Below are 19,425 nucleotides of genomic sequence, written 5' to 3' on the forward strand. Positions count from 1 at the left end.
TGGGTAGAGCTTCTCAAGTGGAACTGCATAAGCACATGCCTGGAAAGTAGTAGACTGTAAGGGAGAGGAACTGAAAAAGGATTGTGAGGTGGCTCACAGAATTTAATTTCTGAACGCAGATCTTATTTCTCCTAAAATCAAGGATTCACTCAGATTCAATACTGTCTTGTATTAGAACTGGTTAGATTATAGACATAACTGGTATGTTGTGTCTCTAACAGCAACTCTTGTTTTTCACTTGGAAAGAAGGTGGTTGATATTTTTAAGGTAGTTGTTACAGTTTGTGTGTTTTTTTCAATAGCTGTGAATTGGCCATTAGGCAAATGGGCTTTGTCTTTTTGGTGGATAGTGCTGTTTGTCTGGTTAGTCTGGTCTTCAGCAGTGTGTTTCATGGTTTTCAACATGGACCTCCAGCTTTGTAAGATGTGGTGTGTAAAGTGTGCTCTGGTGTTGCTGAGAAGAGGGTGCTTAGGATTTAGTGAGAACAGGTTGGTTTGTATCCACATATGCAGTAGTGCTGTACTTTGTCCAGAAGTTAATGAGAAACAGACTGATCATTGTGTGGGGAGGTGGGATTTTTCTATCCTGTCACAGATTTTTGAAAGTATTCCTTAAAATCTCATGTAGAAATGTCTTTATATCAATAGAAAAATAGGGGCACTGCTGCACAGCAGGTTACACCAGACTCTTATTAACTAGTGCAAATTTGACTACAGTTCCTGTTTCTTCAAACTACTTCTCAAAGCAGCATATTTCTTGTCTAACCTGGATTAATTTCAATTAGGTTGTCTTCATGCTTGAGCTGGTATCATCCAAGTAATAGAAGTGATGTCATCAAACTTGACAAGATGAATCATACTCTACTTCTAGTGCATAACATTGGCATCTGTGTCCATCATGTTTTCTTCAAAAAAAAAACCACTGACAGAGAGGATTTAAATGAAAATTGATTCTATGAGCTTTTATGGGTGAGAAGGCTGCAGTTTCTTATCTGTATTTTAAGTACATCCCATTAAGATGGATTCAGATCACTTGTAGTATTTCACTTTGTCCTCTTTTTTTCTTCTTCTTAACCTGCTTTTTAACATTGAGACATACTTAATGATGCAGAGAAATCCAGTCAAAGAAAAAACAGTGTTTCTTCTCTGTCTGTTATCATCCATCAGTACCTCTACTGCTGGTTTGGGGTTTTTTTTCCCTTTTCAGGTTATAATTTTGAATTGTGTCAGGTGAGATATTTGTAGCACCTAGATGAGGTTGAAAATGGCTTTTCAGTTGTTTCACTTGTTCAGGAAGTAGATGTTTGATGCTGGGCACAAACATCTTTAGTGTGTATGTACATATATATCAATCAGTGTACTCAGGATTGATTTCCTTAATGTTGGTCAACATATTCTATGGCTAAGGAGCCAAAATAGGAGATTGGCTCTTTCAGTCAGAAGACATTTATGACTTTCATGAACCAGGCAGGACAAAGATCAGTCAGATCACCCCACCTGAAACTTCTTGTGGACTGAATGGACTGTCATTTGAAACTGAATTGCTGTTATTAGCACCTCAGGAACTTGGGTTTTTTGATGAGTTTTTTGGTTGGTTGGGGTTTTTATTTGGTTGGTTGTTTTTTTACTTTGAAAAGTAAAGTGGTTGCACTTTGCCATGTATTTGATTAAATGAACAGCTTCTACAGGCACACTTTGATCAAACCAATTGTATGCTATTCTCTGTATACTCTAGATCAGTGTCACTTGTGTCTGGACTCTAACATGGCAGCAGTCTGGCAGTTTATACATTGCACAGAACTCTGCATTCAGCAGTCCTGTAGAAATGATAAAGATAGGAGTAGGTCTTTGAGCATTGTGATAGAATAGCTATTTTATGAAGGTGAGTATTTAAATCTCGCCACCACTGGCAATGCTTTTGAGAGACAAAATAATAATAAATACTGAGTTACTTCAGATTGAATCCAATTAGTGGGATCTTTACTGATTTGAGGTGGGGAGCATTAGTTTGCAATGCTGTCATGTGTAAACATTACTTATGAATTATTTATGATGAATTCCCTTAAGATGGGCTGTGAGGCAACCTAACGTTGCTGCTGAAAGTAGTCACCTTGCTCCCAACAGCCACGTTCTTTGTCTTAGCTAGACACTTATTTTACTTCTTGCTTTGGTAAGTTAAATCAGCTCAACAGCAAAGCAAGTAGTTGCTTTCTTTTGATGCTGGCTCAGGCAGCTAAATCTACCCACAAGGAGGGTGGTAGAGGCAGCAAAAGACAGGTAGTGGAAGTGCAAGGGCAACATCTGGAACAAAGTAGGAAAAGGCAACTGTTTCTTCAGCAACAATAAAGTGCTAAGTTGGATGCTCAGCTGTCTAGTAGAATTTCACTTTTCAGGAAGCCAAATAATGCTGACAAGTGATTTTGCATGTGTTTTTTTCCAGTTGCTTGATCACCTAATACCAGTATTCCATTTGGTTTTGAGGAACTGGATCTTTATCGCTCATTTCAGTATTAAAGGCAAGATATGTAACAAAAAGGCTGGTACCATGACTTTTTTTGTTACTCCGAAATTATAACTTCAGTTTCTGTTTGTTGCTGAAGTTAGGTCACAAGGAAATCAGCAATGCACTTGGACTTACCAGGTAGAGAAGGTGAAGAGTATCCCAGTAAATGCCATTTTATGTAGGCAGCTCTACTATAATTTTGATGTTGAAAACCTACCTGCTCCAGAGACTTTGGAGATTAATGATAGCACACATTTTTGAAAAAGCATGTACTTCATTGCTAAATGTCATATAGAATTGCTTTTTAAATTTATCAGTTCCTCTGTATTTCATTACAGCAATGACGGCAGCATTTTTTGATATCAAGCAGATATCAGCTTAGATGTGTGCTAGAACTGAAATTTGTACAACTGCAAATAACTAACTCTTTTCTGGTTTTGCCATTTTCCAGCAAAATGTGACTAACTTCTTTAGATTATTTATGTTGCATGTTCTACCTCAGTAATCATGAAAGTGCATTTGTTTCTCCAGTAGAGTGTTATCTGAGCACTGACTCTCAACCAAGCTGGACAGTGCTATTTTGAGCAGTGAAGTCACATGTAACAGAGTTATGGCAAAATACTTTTAGTATTGTCTAAATGATAGGCTGAGAAATTTCAAAGTGTTACAAAAAGGGAATTCCTATTTCAACAAAAATGCTATTACATTTTTTTTGGGTCTGTTTGTTACTAACCAGTTTTTAAATACAGAATATATAGCAAAATTTAAATATCAACAGAAGTAGCACCTTTTTTCTTTTCCCTTTTATGTGTGTTGTACGTGTTTAAAAACAACTCATGAACAAATGCTCCTGTAAAGAAGAGAAGTCTATCTCCATGCTGGTTCTTGAATTTTCTCTGTGTTTGTGTGCCATATGGTTTTACAATAAGGAAAACTCCTAAAAAGTCATGTAGGTGGACTAAAAGAGGAGGAACTAAGATAAAACTTAAGAAAACTAGTAGGCAATTTGCTTCATTAAATGCAAAAACTTTAACATGATAATGGATATACCCCAAGCAGGACGTTTTTTAGCTATGCCATCATGGTGCATTAGAGTGCTGCTCTGGAGTAGTATTTTCTTAGAATCAGTTGAAAAACAGAAGTTGCCTGGAAAAATGAAGAATAATAAATTTTATTATTTTGCATTTAGTAGTTCATCACTTTCCTTTTTGCTTTAGTCCTTTCTTTAGGAAATCCAGACCTTCAGAAAACTAATTTTGCTGAACTGCTATAAAACCTCCATGTTTCCAAAGTATAGAAATGACATAGTTGTGGTATTTATTGTGAACTGTTGGATGTCACTATTGAAGGTCATATCCAGATGTGCTAAATCATCAACCTAGACCAATATTTGCATTCATGAATATTTTGACATGCAACAATTTCAGTGCAATAATAGCTGTTAGTTTCTCTGGATCATCCAGGTTCTTCACCCATTATGTGGTGGATGTATTACTGCTGTTCTTGCATTCAAAGGTGAATCCTGTCCAGTGTAGTTTTCCTTCCTGATTCAGAATTAATGGTAAGGAGAAGAAGTAAATGTGCTGGTGTCTGAGACTTTTTTCTCATTTCTGTAAAGTTCTACAATACCTTTTGTTGTGGCATCCTAGCCTAAGCAAGTTTGTCAGCATTGTCCTGAAAGTGTTGACAGATGTGTCAGGAGTTAGGCACCAGACACGTGCTTGAATCAGTATTAGAGAAGTTCACTTCTATCAGCAGCAGCACAAATTCACATCTGGGAGAAGTGAGTAGTAAGGAGGAGTATAGCTACAATAACAACAAGACTGGAGAAGTCCATTCCTTTACTGTGCCAGTGCTGACATTGGCAATTTGCTTGTCATTTCTGCAGAGTTGTTATGGTAGCACAGGGGCCTTTAGGGACAATACTAAATTCTTCTTGGAATTGGTACACAAGTCTGATGTTTTATTCCCCACTCCATTAAAAACAATTAAAATGGGACATTATTTTCTATTGTACTGGTAAGGGGTTTTATGCTTCTGAAAATTTCGGAGAATTTCCTCTTCTAAAGTCACTTTCAAGTCATGAATTTTTATCACCGAAGAAGAAAGTTAATGTCAGGATTTAAAATGTAATCTGTGATTAGTATAAGATTTCTGCAAATCTGGGTTATATGTAAGAAAGCAATCTCTTCAACTACCATTTCAGATGCTTCACTTTTATATCATTTAATTCAATAGCCAAATAAGATCTATTCAATCCTGAAACTTTGTCTGGCATCCCATGTCTCTCTTTTTGGGAGAAAGGAGTCACGTTGCTGAGTAGGGAATGTATTGTGAGCAGAATTCGGGGTGGAATTTGTCTTGGCTAACTTGAAGCATCTCCAGTATAGACATCTGCGCTTGAATCATAAGGCACTGTGTTGAAAATACACTGATGTGGAAAAGGGAAAGTCAGTTTTCGTTACTCAGAGGAAAGCATCATGTAGACTTAAATGCCAACATTTGGAGGAAATCCCATTTCTTAGTAGGATGTCTGGAGGCCATTATAGGGCAATAAAATTTGTGAGCTTTCCAACAGGATCTTTTCACAGATCCATAGTGCTTGTTGCAGCAATATCAAGGCACCAAGACTTTTGAATCCTGTTCCAGTCAAGGGACTGTAGCTATACTGAGGCTGAGAAGGCTGCTGCTGTGCTTCACACTCAGAGAATTAGGAGGGTTTGCTTTGTAGAGTTCAAATTACAAATTATGAGACTGACAATGAATGAACTGAAGAATAAATGAAAGGTAAGGAGAGGTTTCCGTAGGTGACCTTTAGGTCCTACATTGCCTACTACTGACCAGCTTTCCCTCTGTGTGCAGTCACACCCCCTTTTTTTATTTCTCTCTTAAGAATTTCAGAATACAGCACTTAAAACAGCTTATGTTACATATGAATGCCCAGAAAATACCTAATTTTACCCTATAATTCTTCTAGCTACTGCTTTGTTTGCTTTAGCATGTTGTGTGAAGTACCATCCTGAACAAAGGGATACAGAAAAGCGAAGAATAGCAGAAAAGAAGCAGATCTTTACAAAGATTTATCAAACTTAGCTTTGAAAATCTCATTTCTCTCTGAAAAGTTGCATAGGGAGAGGTTAGATTTCTGGACTAGGCTTTTTTTATGTATGTTCATTTCAGAGTTAGCTGTCTAGTGGGCTAACATCAAGATTTCAGAGGAGTCACAGTTAGGGCTGCTATTAAATTTGAAGAAAGATGCAGAGAAAAAAATCAGACATTCTGAAAGAGCTACAAAATTAATTGTAAATAACTGCCTACAACTGTGTTTTTTCTGTAGTGTATCATTTTGTTGCTAATAAAATACGACATTTTTTTCCAAATACATATGAATTCACACATACTATACTGAGCAGTAAATATCAGAGTTGCTGTAGTCACTGTACCTTTACATTATTCAAGTTATTCATTAGTATGCTTGAATTTGAGTCCATCTTATCTAATTATAGTCCATTTAATCTTAATGGATGGAATTTTCTTACTATATCCTGCTCTTAGTACCTTTCTGCTCAGCATGACATTTAATGAAATTTCAGAATAGCAGTAGCTCTCTTTAGTATCTATTATTCAAACATCATTTAGAAAGACATCCAGAAAGATGTTGTTTGGTCTTACAATAATTTGTGATGCTTTTTGTAAAGCTAAGTTAATGAGACAGCAGCTGTGTTTCTTTAAATTGTTTTAAAGTGTTCAAGATTGTTCTGAATTTCTGAATTGTGAAGTGTACATTTGTTTGATTAATAGGTTTTATCTGAGATTTTATCTATTTAAAAAAGCAGATGGCCTGTGTTTGATCATATTAACATAAAGTACCTATTCTTCAAATTGAACACCACGAATATTATTACTGAAATATATTTCTTTTACTTTTTTTTTTTTTTATTTTCACATAGGGAGAAAATTTTAAAGAATAACCCTGGGCACCTGTTGATAAAAGCAAAGCAGAGGAAAAAGCGAAAAAGAAACAAAAAAATGAAAGCCAATCGTACAGAAATTACGAAGAAAATGTTAGGCAGAGAAGCTCATTGTCCAATTCCAGATGACCAGGATGCATCAGAAAGTGAAGAGGATGATTCAGAAGAAGAAAACAGCAAATCGTTGTGTACATTCAGTGAAGGTTCAGAGGATCCAGTAACAGTTTGTGAGGAGCAGCCTAATGGTGATGATGAAAGCCTAAAAGAAGCTGCAGTGGTTTCAAGAGAAAGGTTTCCTGTCACTGTGTCTGAGGTCTCAGTGATGTCTAACAGTGCATTGGAAAAGGAATTGCCTGTAGAAAGTGACTGTTCACTTCTAATAGATGTAATACCTTTTTCTACTGAAAACCTAACCAAAAATTCATTCAATGATGAGGAAACAAATCAGAAGCACAAAGAAAATCTTTGCAGAAGCAGTTTTCTAAAAATAAGCAGTGAGAAAAATTCCATCCAAAAACCAGAAGGAGTCTCTGAAGATTGTAACATGCCACTGTTAAGCACAGAAAACAAACTCGGATCATATCAAATTACATGTGAACCTGACGTGGAAGCTAAGCTGTTAAATTTAAATGAAGAAAAAGAAATCTCTCAGTGTTACAATTCAAATGTACATGATTACGTGCCTGATAATAACACAGAGGACAAAGGTGCATTAAAAGCAGAAGAGAATAGCTCTAATGCCTGGGCATTTTTTTCACTTAATTTACCTACTGAGGAATTGCAGCTGGGCTTTGATACACAATTTTCTCTCTCTTCTTGGTCTGAGGATAAATTTGTAGGTGAACAAAGACCCAAAAAAATGAGGAAACCTAAACAGACTCATATGAACAGTTCAACACAGCTAAACTGCTATCAGTCAAATGGAGGATTGGTAAAGGAAAACCATCAGGTAACAGTAACCGAGGAGGCTGGCAATGTAATAAGGAATGGTCTGTTGGCATCTCCAGGTGGTGAAGTGCACTTTGATTCTCTTGTGGAAGCCAGGGCCACCTTCATGCAGTGTTCGAGTGAAGTAAATGTTCCAAGAAATGATGCTGCACCAATTACATCAAAGAGGAAAAGATACAGAAGAATTGTCAACTTGGCACCAAAGTTTAATCTACCAAGACAGATTGCTGGTAGTACAGAGGGAGGGAAGGAAGTCCCAATAAAAGATGATGTTCCCCAAAAAAGTGTTTTGGAAGTGAGGCAGAAGAGCTTTCTACGCAAGGACTGTGGAGAGGAACGTGAACAGGACCGTGCATTGCAGGAATATTCTGCACCTTACAGTGGCACTGAGGCAACCTATTCCTTACCCACCCTGGATGAAGATGCTCTGTTACATGATATTTCTTACATTCACGTGGGACAATCTTCTATGCCAAAATATTCCTGCAGGACTTGTGTAGTTTCCAGGACAAACGAGAAGCAAGCTAGAACTTTTAAGCAACAACAGGTAGTTGATAAAAAAGAGGGCAAGAGTGACCAAGTTTCTTCAGAGGTTACAAATAGCCAACCAGATATTTTGACTTCTGTTAAAGTTGTTTCTGAATATCCAGAAGATTTTAGTATATTGGCAAGCTGTGGTGAAAATGTGCATGAAGCAGATGACCCTGAGCCAGCAGAGGCCTCACAACTTGAAAATAATCAAGATGTGAATATGAAATGTAGTTTTCTGGGACTTCCCTTATCATTAGGATTTGCTTTTCAACTTGTGCAGCTCTTTGGTTCTCCAGGTCTTCCACTGGGTAATAATCTTCTTACTACTCCTACGTAAAATAAAAAAAAAAAAAAGAAACCCCAAACAACCCACAGCGCACCCCCCACCCCCAACCACAAACAAAACCTAAAACACTCCCCCAAACCCAAAAAAACCCAAACCCCCCTATGTTTAAATGCTCATTTTTATTGCATGTACCAATTAATCAAATACTACTCCTATTGAAAGGAATCACTGCTGCTTTGGTGATTATTTTGTTTTATTTTTTACCTAAGATCTTCTGTCACTGTCAGAGGTGCTGTTTGGTTTGGCCTCATATTTACAGTCTTTTTAGTAAAAAAAACTTACTAACTTAAAAGTGTGAAGCTCTTGTTGATGTTTTAATACATCCTACTGAGTAAGACTTTACCATGTTGATTACAAAACTAAATGAAAGCATGGTACAAAATGTGTGCTCTTATATAAAGTTTACATGTTTGTTTTTATATTCTACCTGGTTGGTACAGTAGCATTCCTTTTTCCTTATTTAGTAAAGTTTACACACACTCTTATGTGGCTTAGATACTGTTGAAAATATTTCCCAAAATTTAATTTAATTTGAAATTGATTATCAAACTTACAAGATGCATTTTCTGATGGTGAATACCTTCTTTTTAGTCATGCATGGTTAAGAAGTGTCTCAGTGTTGTATAGTTGCCTTCCAGAGCTCCAGTTGTCATATTTTTGTAGTTTTCTGTTTAGTCATTTTAAGTTAGCAGCTAGAAGGATGATGGTCAGTCCTCAAAGGGGTTGTGTGTGACAACCATGATTTCTAAATCTACTGCAGACTAATGTAACCCTACAGAGCTGTAGCCAGCAACAACAACAGACGTTTGTTTGGAAATCACCCTAGGACATGGTGCTGTGTACGCTTCTGCTGAAAGAGCCACGTTCCCTGCACATAAAGTTTTGTAACTTTGGTCCAAATTTAGTCAGTGGAGAAGCAGTAACTTTGATTTGGCCAACCAATAGGATTAAAATCATAGACTGGTTTTTCAGCACATAGACCCTATACACCTGTTTGTTTCAGTAGAATTTAAAGTTAAGAATGTATTTTCATATGAAAACTTGAAGATGACAGCTGAGGAGCAGCTTATGTCTGTTTATCTGCCCAAACTGACCTCAGGATTCTATGTTTTTATTGCAAAAATCGATGACAATGCTACCTGCCAGAACAGTGATGCAATCCCCTGGCAGCATTACTCAGCTTGGTCCCCAAAGAGCCTGCAGTGCTGCTTTAGCCAAATTTGGCACCACACACCAAAGAACTTGCCATATAGAGCTGAAATAGAGCAGAGAAGTACTGCTGATGTCCTCAATTATTACATATAAAACATTTTTCTCCTCCAAACTTGGTAAGTCTCCATATCTGTGATCTTAAATTTCATCATCTTGGAGGGAGTTGGCCATGAATTGAAAACAGGGATCTTCCAGGAATAAATTTAAAAACAGGCATTCAGAAGCACTCAGTAGGTTAGTGAATCAAATATCGTTCTTCTCTGAGTCAGTAGCAGTTGAAATTCTCTGGTATTTAGATGAGTTTCCTTTAGAAATAGACCTTTAAGGAATAGAACCCCACCTCGATACCTCTCTGAAGCCCTGACAGCTTCTGATTGCTTTTTGTTGGAGTTTTTCCATCAAAATTGCAACTGCTGTCTGTAGAAGGCTGGCCACATCCTCATGCCTTCATAATTTTCCTACAATTTCAAAAATTCTTGTGCTTTTTGTGACCTATTATATATTGATAGGCTATGTATTTGTGTACTATTTATTTATGTACACATCTGAGCTATGGTATTTTACAACCCTGGCAATTGCAGTCAATTTTTATTGAAATTATTTTGGAGGGGATATTTTTGGTAAATAAATGTCTTCGGTTATTTATAAATGAAAAATTTAGTTGACAGACTTGCTTGTATGATTCTCATATAAGCACGGAATATATTTTAGACTGTTTTCCTACAAAGAATCTCTTTTCAGCTTCTTAGTGTTAGAGTTAAAACATTTCAGAAAGTAATTTCTTTAGTGATATTACACAAATTCCTATAATAAAACATTTTAAAATTTAAAGATTGTTACTTAAGTTGCATTTTGTTTCATTTATGGGATGAAAGCTTTCTGTTTTTCTTGTTTGTGCCTAGTTTTGGGGGAGTATGTGGGGGAAATGAAAGTATGGTAGGAAGGCCTTTGCCTAAAAAAAGAAACCAAAACCAAATCTCCCTCCCCCTCCTCCCCCTCCCATGCACTGGCCTTAGATTCTAGAAAACCTAAATTCTGACTTTGCTGCTGGCTGATTTAAATATCTGCTCATTCTTTAAAAACTATATATATATAATGTGTGAAAAAATTGTAATTCAGTGATATATTTTGGTTATGGAGAGATCTGAACACTCAACTGCAAAAAATATTTTCTTCTGCAGAATCCTTGTTGCCAGATGATTATATAGTTCCTCTTGACTGGAAAGTTTCAAAGATGATCTATTTACTGTGGAAGACCTCTGTGGAGGTACGAATTTTAGGGGATTTCGGAAGGCTTTCCAATATTCTAGGTGTAAAGAGGAATTCTTCAGTTCATAAGCAAGATGATGTTCTTTGCTAGTAAATTTGCTTTGTTTTTTTAATACCTGCAACGAGGAGATGGATGTTTTATGTACTCTTCTGAATATTTCCAGAATCAGCTCCAGGTCCACTCAGGTTTTGAAAGATCAGCTTCAGAAACTTATACAAAGTAGATGAAGGAGAAAAAAACCCCAACACCTTTTCCTTGATCCTTGTGTCCTGATCTGGCCTACATTCATTAAGTACAACCTACTGTCATCCAGTTGTTTTCCTTCTATGGTTTTCTCCCATCATCAGAGCAAATTTCATCCTCCACTACCTGTGGCTTCTTCATGCCTACTTCTACAAAGAGGTGTAGCAGAGAAGTCATTCTGAGTGACTGATGCCAACTTAATTCTCCTTGTCTAATTTGAAAGTGTTAACTTACAAATTACTTTTTTTTCCCCACTGTGGCTGTTGCTTTGTGAAGGTTTGTTTTTATTTAAGGAGCACTGTAGTGTCTGGTAGTGTAAATGAGGAAAATCCTGTAAATACAATGAAATAGTAATTATAAAATAGAGCATGGACCTTGTTCTTTCCCAAAAGAACAAAATCTCATCACATACTTTCTTCTTTTCTCTGGACTATTATTATTTATCTTAGGAAAAACAGAAAACAGATGGATTGCAGAATGGAAGTGCCTTGGCTGGTAAGTGTGTTCTGTGATACAAAAACTGTATAAAATACTTCTTGTTCAGAAGAGAAAATAGTTAATGCTGAAGTGTGTCGACGGTTTCAACACAAATGAGTGATAGCACTCCTCTTTGGAAAGGCACTAGGATGTGATAAATTAATTTGTGCCTTTGCTGATTGTTTACATAGTATGGCAGGGCTATGGTTGCTGAGGATCATCACTTCTCATTTCCTGATGCAAGTGCTGAAATTTCTTGCCTTTTAACGTTTCCCATATGGAATTAATTCAATACTTAGCTCAAGTTTACCCATTCCAGATCAGAAGGACATTTAGCATGAAGAAGTCTTTCTTCAGACTTTATTTCTCTGAAAGATTGAACATCTTCAACTTATTTAAACTTAATGATCACAAAAAATTGCTAGCTTAATAATGGGTGACACAGTTGAGCGGCAAAAGATATCAGGGCCCACGGGAATCTCTGGACTTCTGCATGCATTGATTTCTGCAGTGTGGAGGTTGTGGGATAAGGTTGCTGGTTGTCTCTTTCCATGATTTCTGTATTAGTTTAGTATAATTTCACAAGTTCTGTAATATGAGATTGAAATGACACAATAGTAGCTCCCTGGAAGCTGATAGGATTTGCCGTCTAAAATAGGAGAAGAGTACACACACACTCTCTCACACTCATCCACTCACTCTCTCTCTCTCTCCCCCCTACTCTTTCTCTGCCACTTAGGAGGCAAAATCAAGACTATTTGATGAAATAAAAGCTTGTTCTAGAAATACTCTATCCTGACGCAATAGAAATGACAGACTACAGAAGATAATTTCAGGTGTCTTTGGCTGCAGTTTGTAATTTGTATATTTTTTTAGATGATACTGTTAGTCTTGAAGATAAAAATCACCAAGAGAATCAAGACTCTTCCGAAACACTTCCAGAAATGGAGCTGTTTCAAGGAGTGATAGAGGAGAACATCATGACATACACTAGCACTGGCTGTCTGGATGCTGTGTTTCATCAGTTATGACTGACCATCTTAAATTCTGCATGAAGGAAAAGGTAATTGGTCACACTTGTGAATGCATTTCATCCTTGTATTATGTTTGACCAAGCGTCTAAAGAACATTGTTATAATTTTTAAGGTGCATTTAGTATCACTCAACTTACTTGATTTTTTTTTCTTCAAGTTAGGGTTGAGGGGTTTTTTAAGCCTGAATGGGAAAAAGAGAAGGCATCATTTTGTTATTAAAGTCATATAATTTTTTTTTTCTCTGAAATCTAAAACCTGCCTGGTGAACTGAAAGCAGTGGTCTAGGATGACTAAGAGCTGGACTTTATTCCCAGTTTGATACTGTGGCAATCTGTTGTGAGTCATGTTGTTTCAGTCCTATTTTCCTCTTCTCCTCATCATGGAGAGCAATGCTGACTCTGTTAAGGGTCTAATTATGAAGAGCACTGTATGAGCAATAAAACAGTATTTCACCAAGTTATGAAAAAGTGACAGTTTTGTTTTTCAGTAGAGAATCAGCAGCAGGAAGTTGCAATAGGACTCCATATATTGAAATGTTAATTTTTCATGAATGTTTTCATTTGGAATGACAAAGTGTGCTAGTCCGTATTAGAAAGTATGCTATTGCGTTCATGCTTGTCTTGTGAATTTTTGAACCCTCTGGTAACTTGGCAAAGTTTCTCTGGTTTGTTTATGTGAGATATTTTAGGTACATTGTGACAAGACGGGAAGGACTTTTGGATCCAGCTGGAAAATGCTAGCTTAACTTCTGTAACATTTTGCATCAGTTGTTCTTTCTAAAGTGAAAAATGGATTAATCTGTAGTTTTAAAACAAGTAAACGGAGGTACATGGAAATAGAGTAACTTGCAACATGGGCAAATGGAGCCAGGAAAAAAATTCCAAATGCTGAGGCTTAAATTATTTCCATCCAGATGTCACAGGACTGCTGGAATATCATCCACTTGGGGTCTGGCCAGGGGTCTGTGTCACCCGGTGTCCTGTGCCTGACCTGAGCATGAGTCGATGGCTGGAGAAGTCAGAGAGGCAGACACACGCTGTGTTGGGACAGTCATAAAAGCAGAAGTTGACATTTTAGAAGGTTTCTTAATTTTCAGTGGAGGTTCATGACAGAAGTAAAGTGGTTGTATAGTTTGGGTTGGAATTGAAACGTCTTGAATGGGGGTTGATTTGATTATATGCATTTTTATATCATTGATGACAAAAATGACATTGCAGGTCATTTGCTGATTAGCCTGTACCAACTACCAATGTAGGAAGATGCGGGGAATCTTTCTGAACCATGTAGTACAGACAGCACTGATCTCACAAAGTGCTGTCAGCACAGGTTATTAATAACATCAAGAATATCTGGTAGCAGTATTGTCCTCTTACATAATCAAATACTAAAATATTTGGTGAGAAAATAAAAAATATTTTCACCAAATACTTAGCCCTGTATCAGCCACAAATTTTTATAAGTTACTTATTTATAATATTGTAAATGTGAACACTCCACAGGCAAGATTTTTGCTTATGATACTGACTGACTGTCTCAGTGTTGATTTGTAACCTAAGCTACTACCTAGAAATGTCCGGGTTTATTGATTAAAATGTTTTTATGCTAAAGAAACAAACTTGGAGAGCTCTGTTCTCTACCCTGAAGAAAATTGTGATTAATCTGGAAATGGATTATTTTTTTCTTTGTGTGCTTCAAGAAAGGAAAGACATATGCTAGCAGAGTATCCTGCCTTATTGTCCATACCTTTATCCAGTTGCTGAATCCAACAAATTGGTTTTTTCTGTTAGATTTACCCTCTTTGTCTTCTGCCATGTTACTTCCAAAACCATTTCAGCGTTGCTCTCCTTGTTGTAAATGCAACAGAAGTGATCCGCAGCTCTGTGTGTGAGCCAGCCACTGACTTCTGGTCTGAAACGAAACGTAGTTAAACCCCAGTTTGTTACATGACATTGTAGTTTAATACTCTGCTGCGCTGCCTCATGTTAGCTCTGGGGAATATAGAATTAAAGCAATGCTTGTTTTGCTGTGACAGAAGACTTGCAGTCAGTGTTTGGTTTTTAAAAAAAAAAGGCATTGCACGCTCTACGCAGAAGGACTTGGTCATGAAGATCTGTGCTGGGGTGGCATGGTGGAGGTCCCTGCTGGCAGACAAAGCCTATGTAACGGTTGATTGCCCTGGTCCTGGCCACACGGCCCCATCCTCCTTGCAGCAGTTTCAGTGCTCAGCAAAGCCTTTGTCTTGGGAATGCCAAAGTGGTTAGGACTTTGTACTGGGAGAAGGAAGGAAGTTAGCTGGGGGGTTTTGTGAGTTTTTTGGTTTGGGTTTTTTTTTAGTTCAACATCTGATAGTAGTTGGGGAAAGTCCTGATGACTATTGGAGGGGGAAGATGAGACACCAGAGGTCAGATGGGTTTAGGCTGCTCTGGAGCTGTGGTCTGCTGCCTCGGGCTGAGCTGGCGTGATGGCTGGCTGCTGCTGAAAGCGGGAAGTGCCCTTCCTCCCAGCCCTGCTCCAGTTGTCAGCTCTGGCACTTGCTGGCTGACACGAAGGCTATAATTTAGCGCTCTAACCCCACAGGAAACAAATGGATAGTTTTCTGCTGGACTGGCGAATTTAGATAAGCCTGTGTAAGGTCCAACTCTGTGCCAGAGCTGTAGCCAGGGAGCAGATGGGGCTGTGCTGCTGCAGACGCGAGGGGAAGACGTGCAGCGCTGCTTGCTTGGGTGGCAGTAAGCCCTGGTACCAGGGACCGCGTACTGTGCAACCGTACCTTCAGATGAAAGACTGCTTTTAAGCTTATACAAATGTTAGGACGTTAAATTTATTTTTCTTTAAGTACGTGAAAAGCAAAAAACATCTCTTAGTTGACTCATGCTCACTGTCAGGCACAGGATACTGAGTATTGCAGACCCCTGGCCAGACCCCACATGGGTCTTCTGGCAGTCCTCTGAAGTCTGCATGTGTAAGTGCTGTAAAAAGCAGATGAGTTTTTTCCAGCCAATGGTGCCCCTGGTTTTGAAGGATAACGTTATCTTTCCTCACTACAAAGTCTGGTTGCTGATTAAAGCAGACTTGCCAAGAATGATGTCCCAGAGTGGTTGTAAAACTACTCAAGTGATCAACTATAAATGTTGAAACAGATTTGATTTCATCAAATGTCAGGAAAAATAAAAATAAGAAAACTGAGACATTCCTACTGAAAGCTTTTAAAATCATAGTAAATAAATGGAGAGCTACAGTCCCTTTAGATTGGAAAGTAAACTAAGCATTACTGACCAAGTGCAACTTAATCTGTTAGCCAGATGATTATGCTGCTGCGTTCATGTCATGTAAGGGTGTTTTGAATTAAAATGGGAGCGTGAACAGTGGTGGTATTCCTCTGTGAAAACACAAGGTTAATCTCAAATTGTTGTGAGAAGTCCTGATTGCAGTGTTGGCAGCACATTAGTATTTGTTCTGGAGATTAAGCAAGAGACCCCGGTTTAAAAATTGCTGAGATCAGTGAAAACAGCATTATTTTGGTGCTCCTTAGACCAGGACTCACAAATGCTAGATGTTATACAAACATAGAACAAGAAGACAAACCCCAATGTCAGTTTAAGCATTTGTCTGTAGGACTACTGCAAAACATGCTGGCATGTTTCTTTTTGAAGTGTAGCGGTCAGTAACTCCCTGCAGGAAGAATTCCTCCATGACAGCCTGGTAGGGTCGTGGTTTTGATGAGACAAATCTCTCGATGACGTGTGTTACCACTCCTCCTTTCCCGGGCCATGCTATTCACTTCACTTCCCTTTGCTGGACGTGATGCTTCCGCAGCCAGAGTGAAGTAGTTCAGCTCTGTCATCCAATGCATGAAGACATCCAAAAAGTTTTCAATCTGGACCATCAAGCTGAAACAAATTGTCCTACAGCAGGATATGGGGCTCTTTGCAAGAACATATAGCTGGGACAAGCAGGACATTCTTTCAGCTGGCATGGGAAAAAAAAAAGATAGAAAGCAGGCTAAAGCAATCTTCCAGTATTGTCACAGAAAATACCATCCCATGACCAAACCTTTTCCAGTTGCTACTTTGATACAACGATAATTAAAAAAAGTTTTCTCTATCCTTTAACATTTAGCCACTAATTTTAAACAAAATGAAGCATGAAAAAATGTACAGAATTATGACCAGAAAACCTCACCTGCCTTTTACAGTGCTTACCAGGAAAACTGGGCCTAAAACTTACTTAAGCAGAAGGTATAATTACCAGGGGGAATAAGAGGCACCCAGAACAGTGTTTCTGGAGCTCTTAGAAAAGGGTAACCATCAAGTTGTGCTGCTGCCTTACATGAACTCTGTAACTTGGAGGCCTGTGAGGTCCTGAGTGAATGTAACAAGGGAAAAAATTTGCAACATAACAAAACAATTATGAGATGTAGCTATGCTAGAGTAGTATTGGTTGAATGGCTATTCATTATATAGCGTTTGTGATGTGTAGAGAAAAGAAAATTCCACTGTGTTACTCTTCTTATTTTTCAGCCTCGAGACTGCTGGGTCCCTACTGTCTCTAGTTTTGACATCCAAGTTTTTTTCTCTTCCTTTTCCATCCTCTTTGCATTTTTTATTTTTCCTTTGCTTTCCATCATCTGCTTCCTCTCCATTCTTTTTAACTTTTTAAAAAAATAACCAGCAGCTGAGTATGAGAAAGAGACTTTTAAAAATATCGGACAGGTGAACTCTCATCAGTCTGAGGATCGATCTGCAACCATTAAAGTCTTTCTACAGTCTGTGCTGTTGTGGATCAGCAGAATCTCTTCTTTTTTTATTTCAGAAACTTCTCACTTTGATTCCACCATGGAAGGACTTCAGTTGGCTGCCAAGGATTTTAAATGTGATGAATAACCTGGAAGAAAGTAACCACTGTAGATTTTTGGTGTGAATCTTTGGCCATCTTCCCCCCCAGCCCCCCAATATCAACTTCTCTGTCCCTGCAATAAAAATCAAAATTGAGATAACTTTGTTTTGTGTGGCAAAAGGTCACTTTTTGAAGCCATTTGGGATTTATACCTTCTCAGTACATCCTTGAGTGTGGTACAAAGAGATTGAGAGTGGAGACCAGTAAGCAGAAAGGAGGTGTCTGTTGGCATGAGGCGTGAGCTTCAGGCTCTGGTATTTAATTCACTTGTATCAGGATCCAAGATGTTGCCACACAAACCAGTACATGAAGTGATAGTGATGCCTACCTGCAGGGAAAGGTGCCTGTTACGTGTTTTATCCTACTTCTGCCTTTCATCCTGTCAGTCATAATTACATCCCAGTCTCTTTACAGTGTCAAGTGACAAAAGTCTTTAATCATTCCTATTCTTTCATCCAGAGGTGCACAACTTACCTTGTTTTCTTCTGAGACCAGGCTTAATGCTTCCCTTCAACTAGACTCATTTGGGACTATGGAAATAAGGAGAAGATTTCACTGTAGACCCGATTCAAACGAACTGGAGGAAATATGCGTATGGTTTGTGGTAGGCTGATAAGACCTATAATTAACATTGGTAATCAGTGATTTGATGTTTTTGTTGGTGTTTTTTCCATTTTTTACTTAAAATTCTGGTGATGTGAGGAGAAATTTAAGCTAAGAGCAGTTGTTTCCTTCTTTTTTTTTTTTTTTAATATTGGGGTTTTCCTTCAAAGTTAAGGGTGGTGTTTGTTCCTCAGATGGAACAGTAACCTTACTAGTAACAACTCCATTACTGAGAAAATTATCCCAGTAACACAGGTGGAGTGTTGGTTTGCTAGGGGAGACAAGCAGCAGAAATTAGTAAAACCTCAACAGTAAAAATCTAAAATTTTGCTCATATAAATGTCTATGTAAGGCCCACAGAGCTATCAGAAAAATGGGAAGCATTTACATATGTAGAGTGAGCTAAATTACATAGATGATGAATTTCATCCCATGTTTTTAAAACACAATTTCATGGTTTTTTTTCCCCAATGTGATTGGATTTATCTATGTGGGGTTTTTTTTTTTGTGGAGACTGTAAGCAGGGTGTGGCTTCTCCACCAGCTCTCTTGCTTTTGCTTTTCTGGAGAAGCACTAAATTGCCCTGATGTATTGCTGTGCTCCATAAAATGTTGTGATGTGTTCTGTGCATCTGTCTTTAAAGCAGTGCTTGTGATGCCCAGGAATGGAGTGCTGAGGGTAGACCCAGTTTGTGATGCCGAGGTGGCTGGCACTTTCACCTGCAGAAGGACATAAGTGTAACCACAAACAGGAGGAGGAAAGCAGAAAGAAAGAGGTGTGGTGGGATGGACCAGAAAAAGGGGCCTGTGGAGACAGAGGAAGTTCATGAAGGATAGCTATGGATGAGAAAAATTGTGAGTGCTTGCTGAAATAGCAAATAATGAAGGTGAGAGGGGCAGTAGGGAATGCAGGGAGCTGGAAGGACAAATCAAATGACACCTAGTTAAGTTAATAGTTAATCAGAAGATTTATCAGAAAGAGCAACCTTTGTCAATTATAAGACATGCATAAAGGTGGAAGTTTCTTTGTAGTGAGAGGGAGTGACAGAAAAGACAACTATCACCTCACTTAGGGCGAAAAGGATGAGAAAAGGTCAGTAAAAGGAGAAGCAAGGAAGCTTAGGTGGTGTGTACTTGTCAGAAAGAATATATCCCACTTTCACACCTTCCAGATCCAGAATATTTATCCATTTATTCATTCATCTCCTCTTCCTCATCTTTCCCTGTATCCTTTCCATTGTGCATCAGCTGAAGAGCCAGACTGCAGTCATGCTGAAGCTCCACTGTGGTCTAAATTGCTGATGTGTCCCTACTCTCCACTTAAACAAATACTGTGTATACATGTAAGCAGTGAAAGATGTATGTATCTCTAAATGTTCTACCATTTTTCTAA

At 38.1% G+C, this 19,425-nt stretch overlaps 1 protein-coding gene across 2 annotated transcripts; it reads left to right on the plus strand.

Annotated features, from left to right (window-relative positions):
* The first annotated feature begins 3,928 nt into the window (after positions 1-3,928).
* Positions 3,929-17,530, plus strand: LOC141939670 (uncharacterized). Of its 2 annotated transcripts, none has more exons than XM_074859852.1 (6): positions 3,929-4,063; positions 6,453-8,260; positions 10,692-10,777; positions 11,473-11,518; positions 12,377-12,563; positions 17,347-17,530. In XM_074859852.1, exons 2-5 carry the CDS (start codon positions 6,532-6,534, stop codon positions 12,529-12,531), a joined length of 2,016 nt encoding a protein of 671 aa, XP_074715953.1. In that variant the 5' UTR covers positions 3,929-4,063; positions 6,453-6,531; the 3' UTR covers positions 12,532-12,563; positions 17,347-17,530. The 2 variants fall into 2 exon arrangements, with proteins under 2 accessions (XP_074715953.1, XP_074715954.1); XM_074859853.1 differs by lacking the exon at positions 3,929-4,063 and adding an exon at positions 5,184-5,289.
* Positions 17,531-19,425: the final 1,895 nt, after the last annotated feature.

Source organism: Strix uralensis, chromosome 2 (genome assembly GCF_047716275.1).
Source record: "Strix uralensis isolate ZFMK-TIS-50842 chromosome 2, bStrUra1, whole genome shotgun sequence".
Lineage (NCBI taxonomy): Eukaryota > Metazoa > Chordata > Aves > Strigiformes > Strigidae > Strix > Strix uralensis.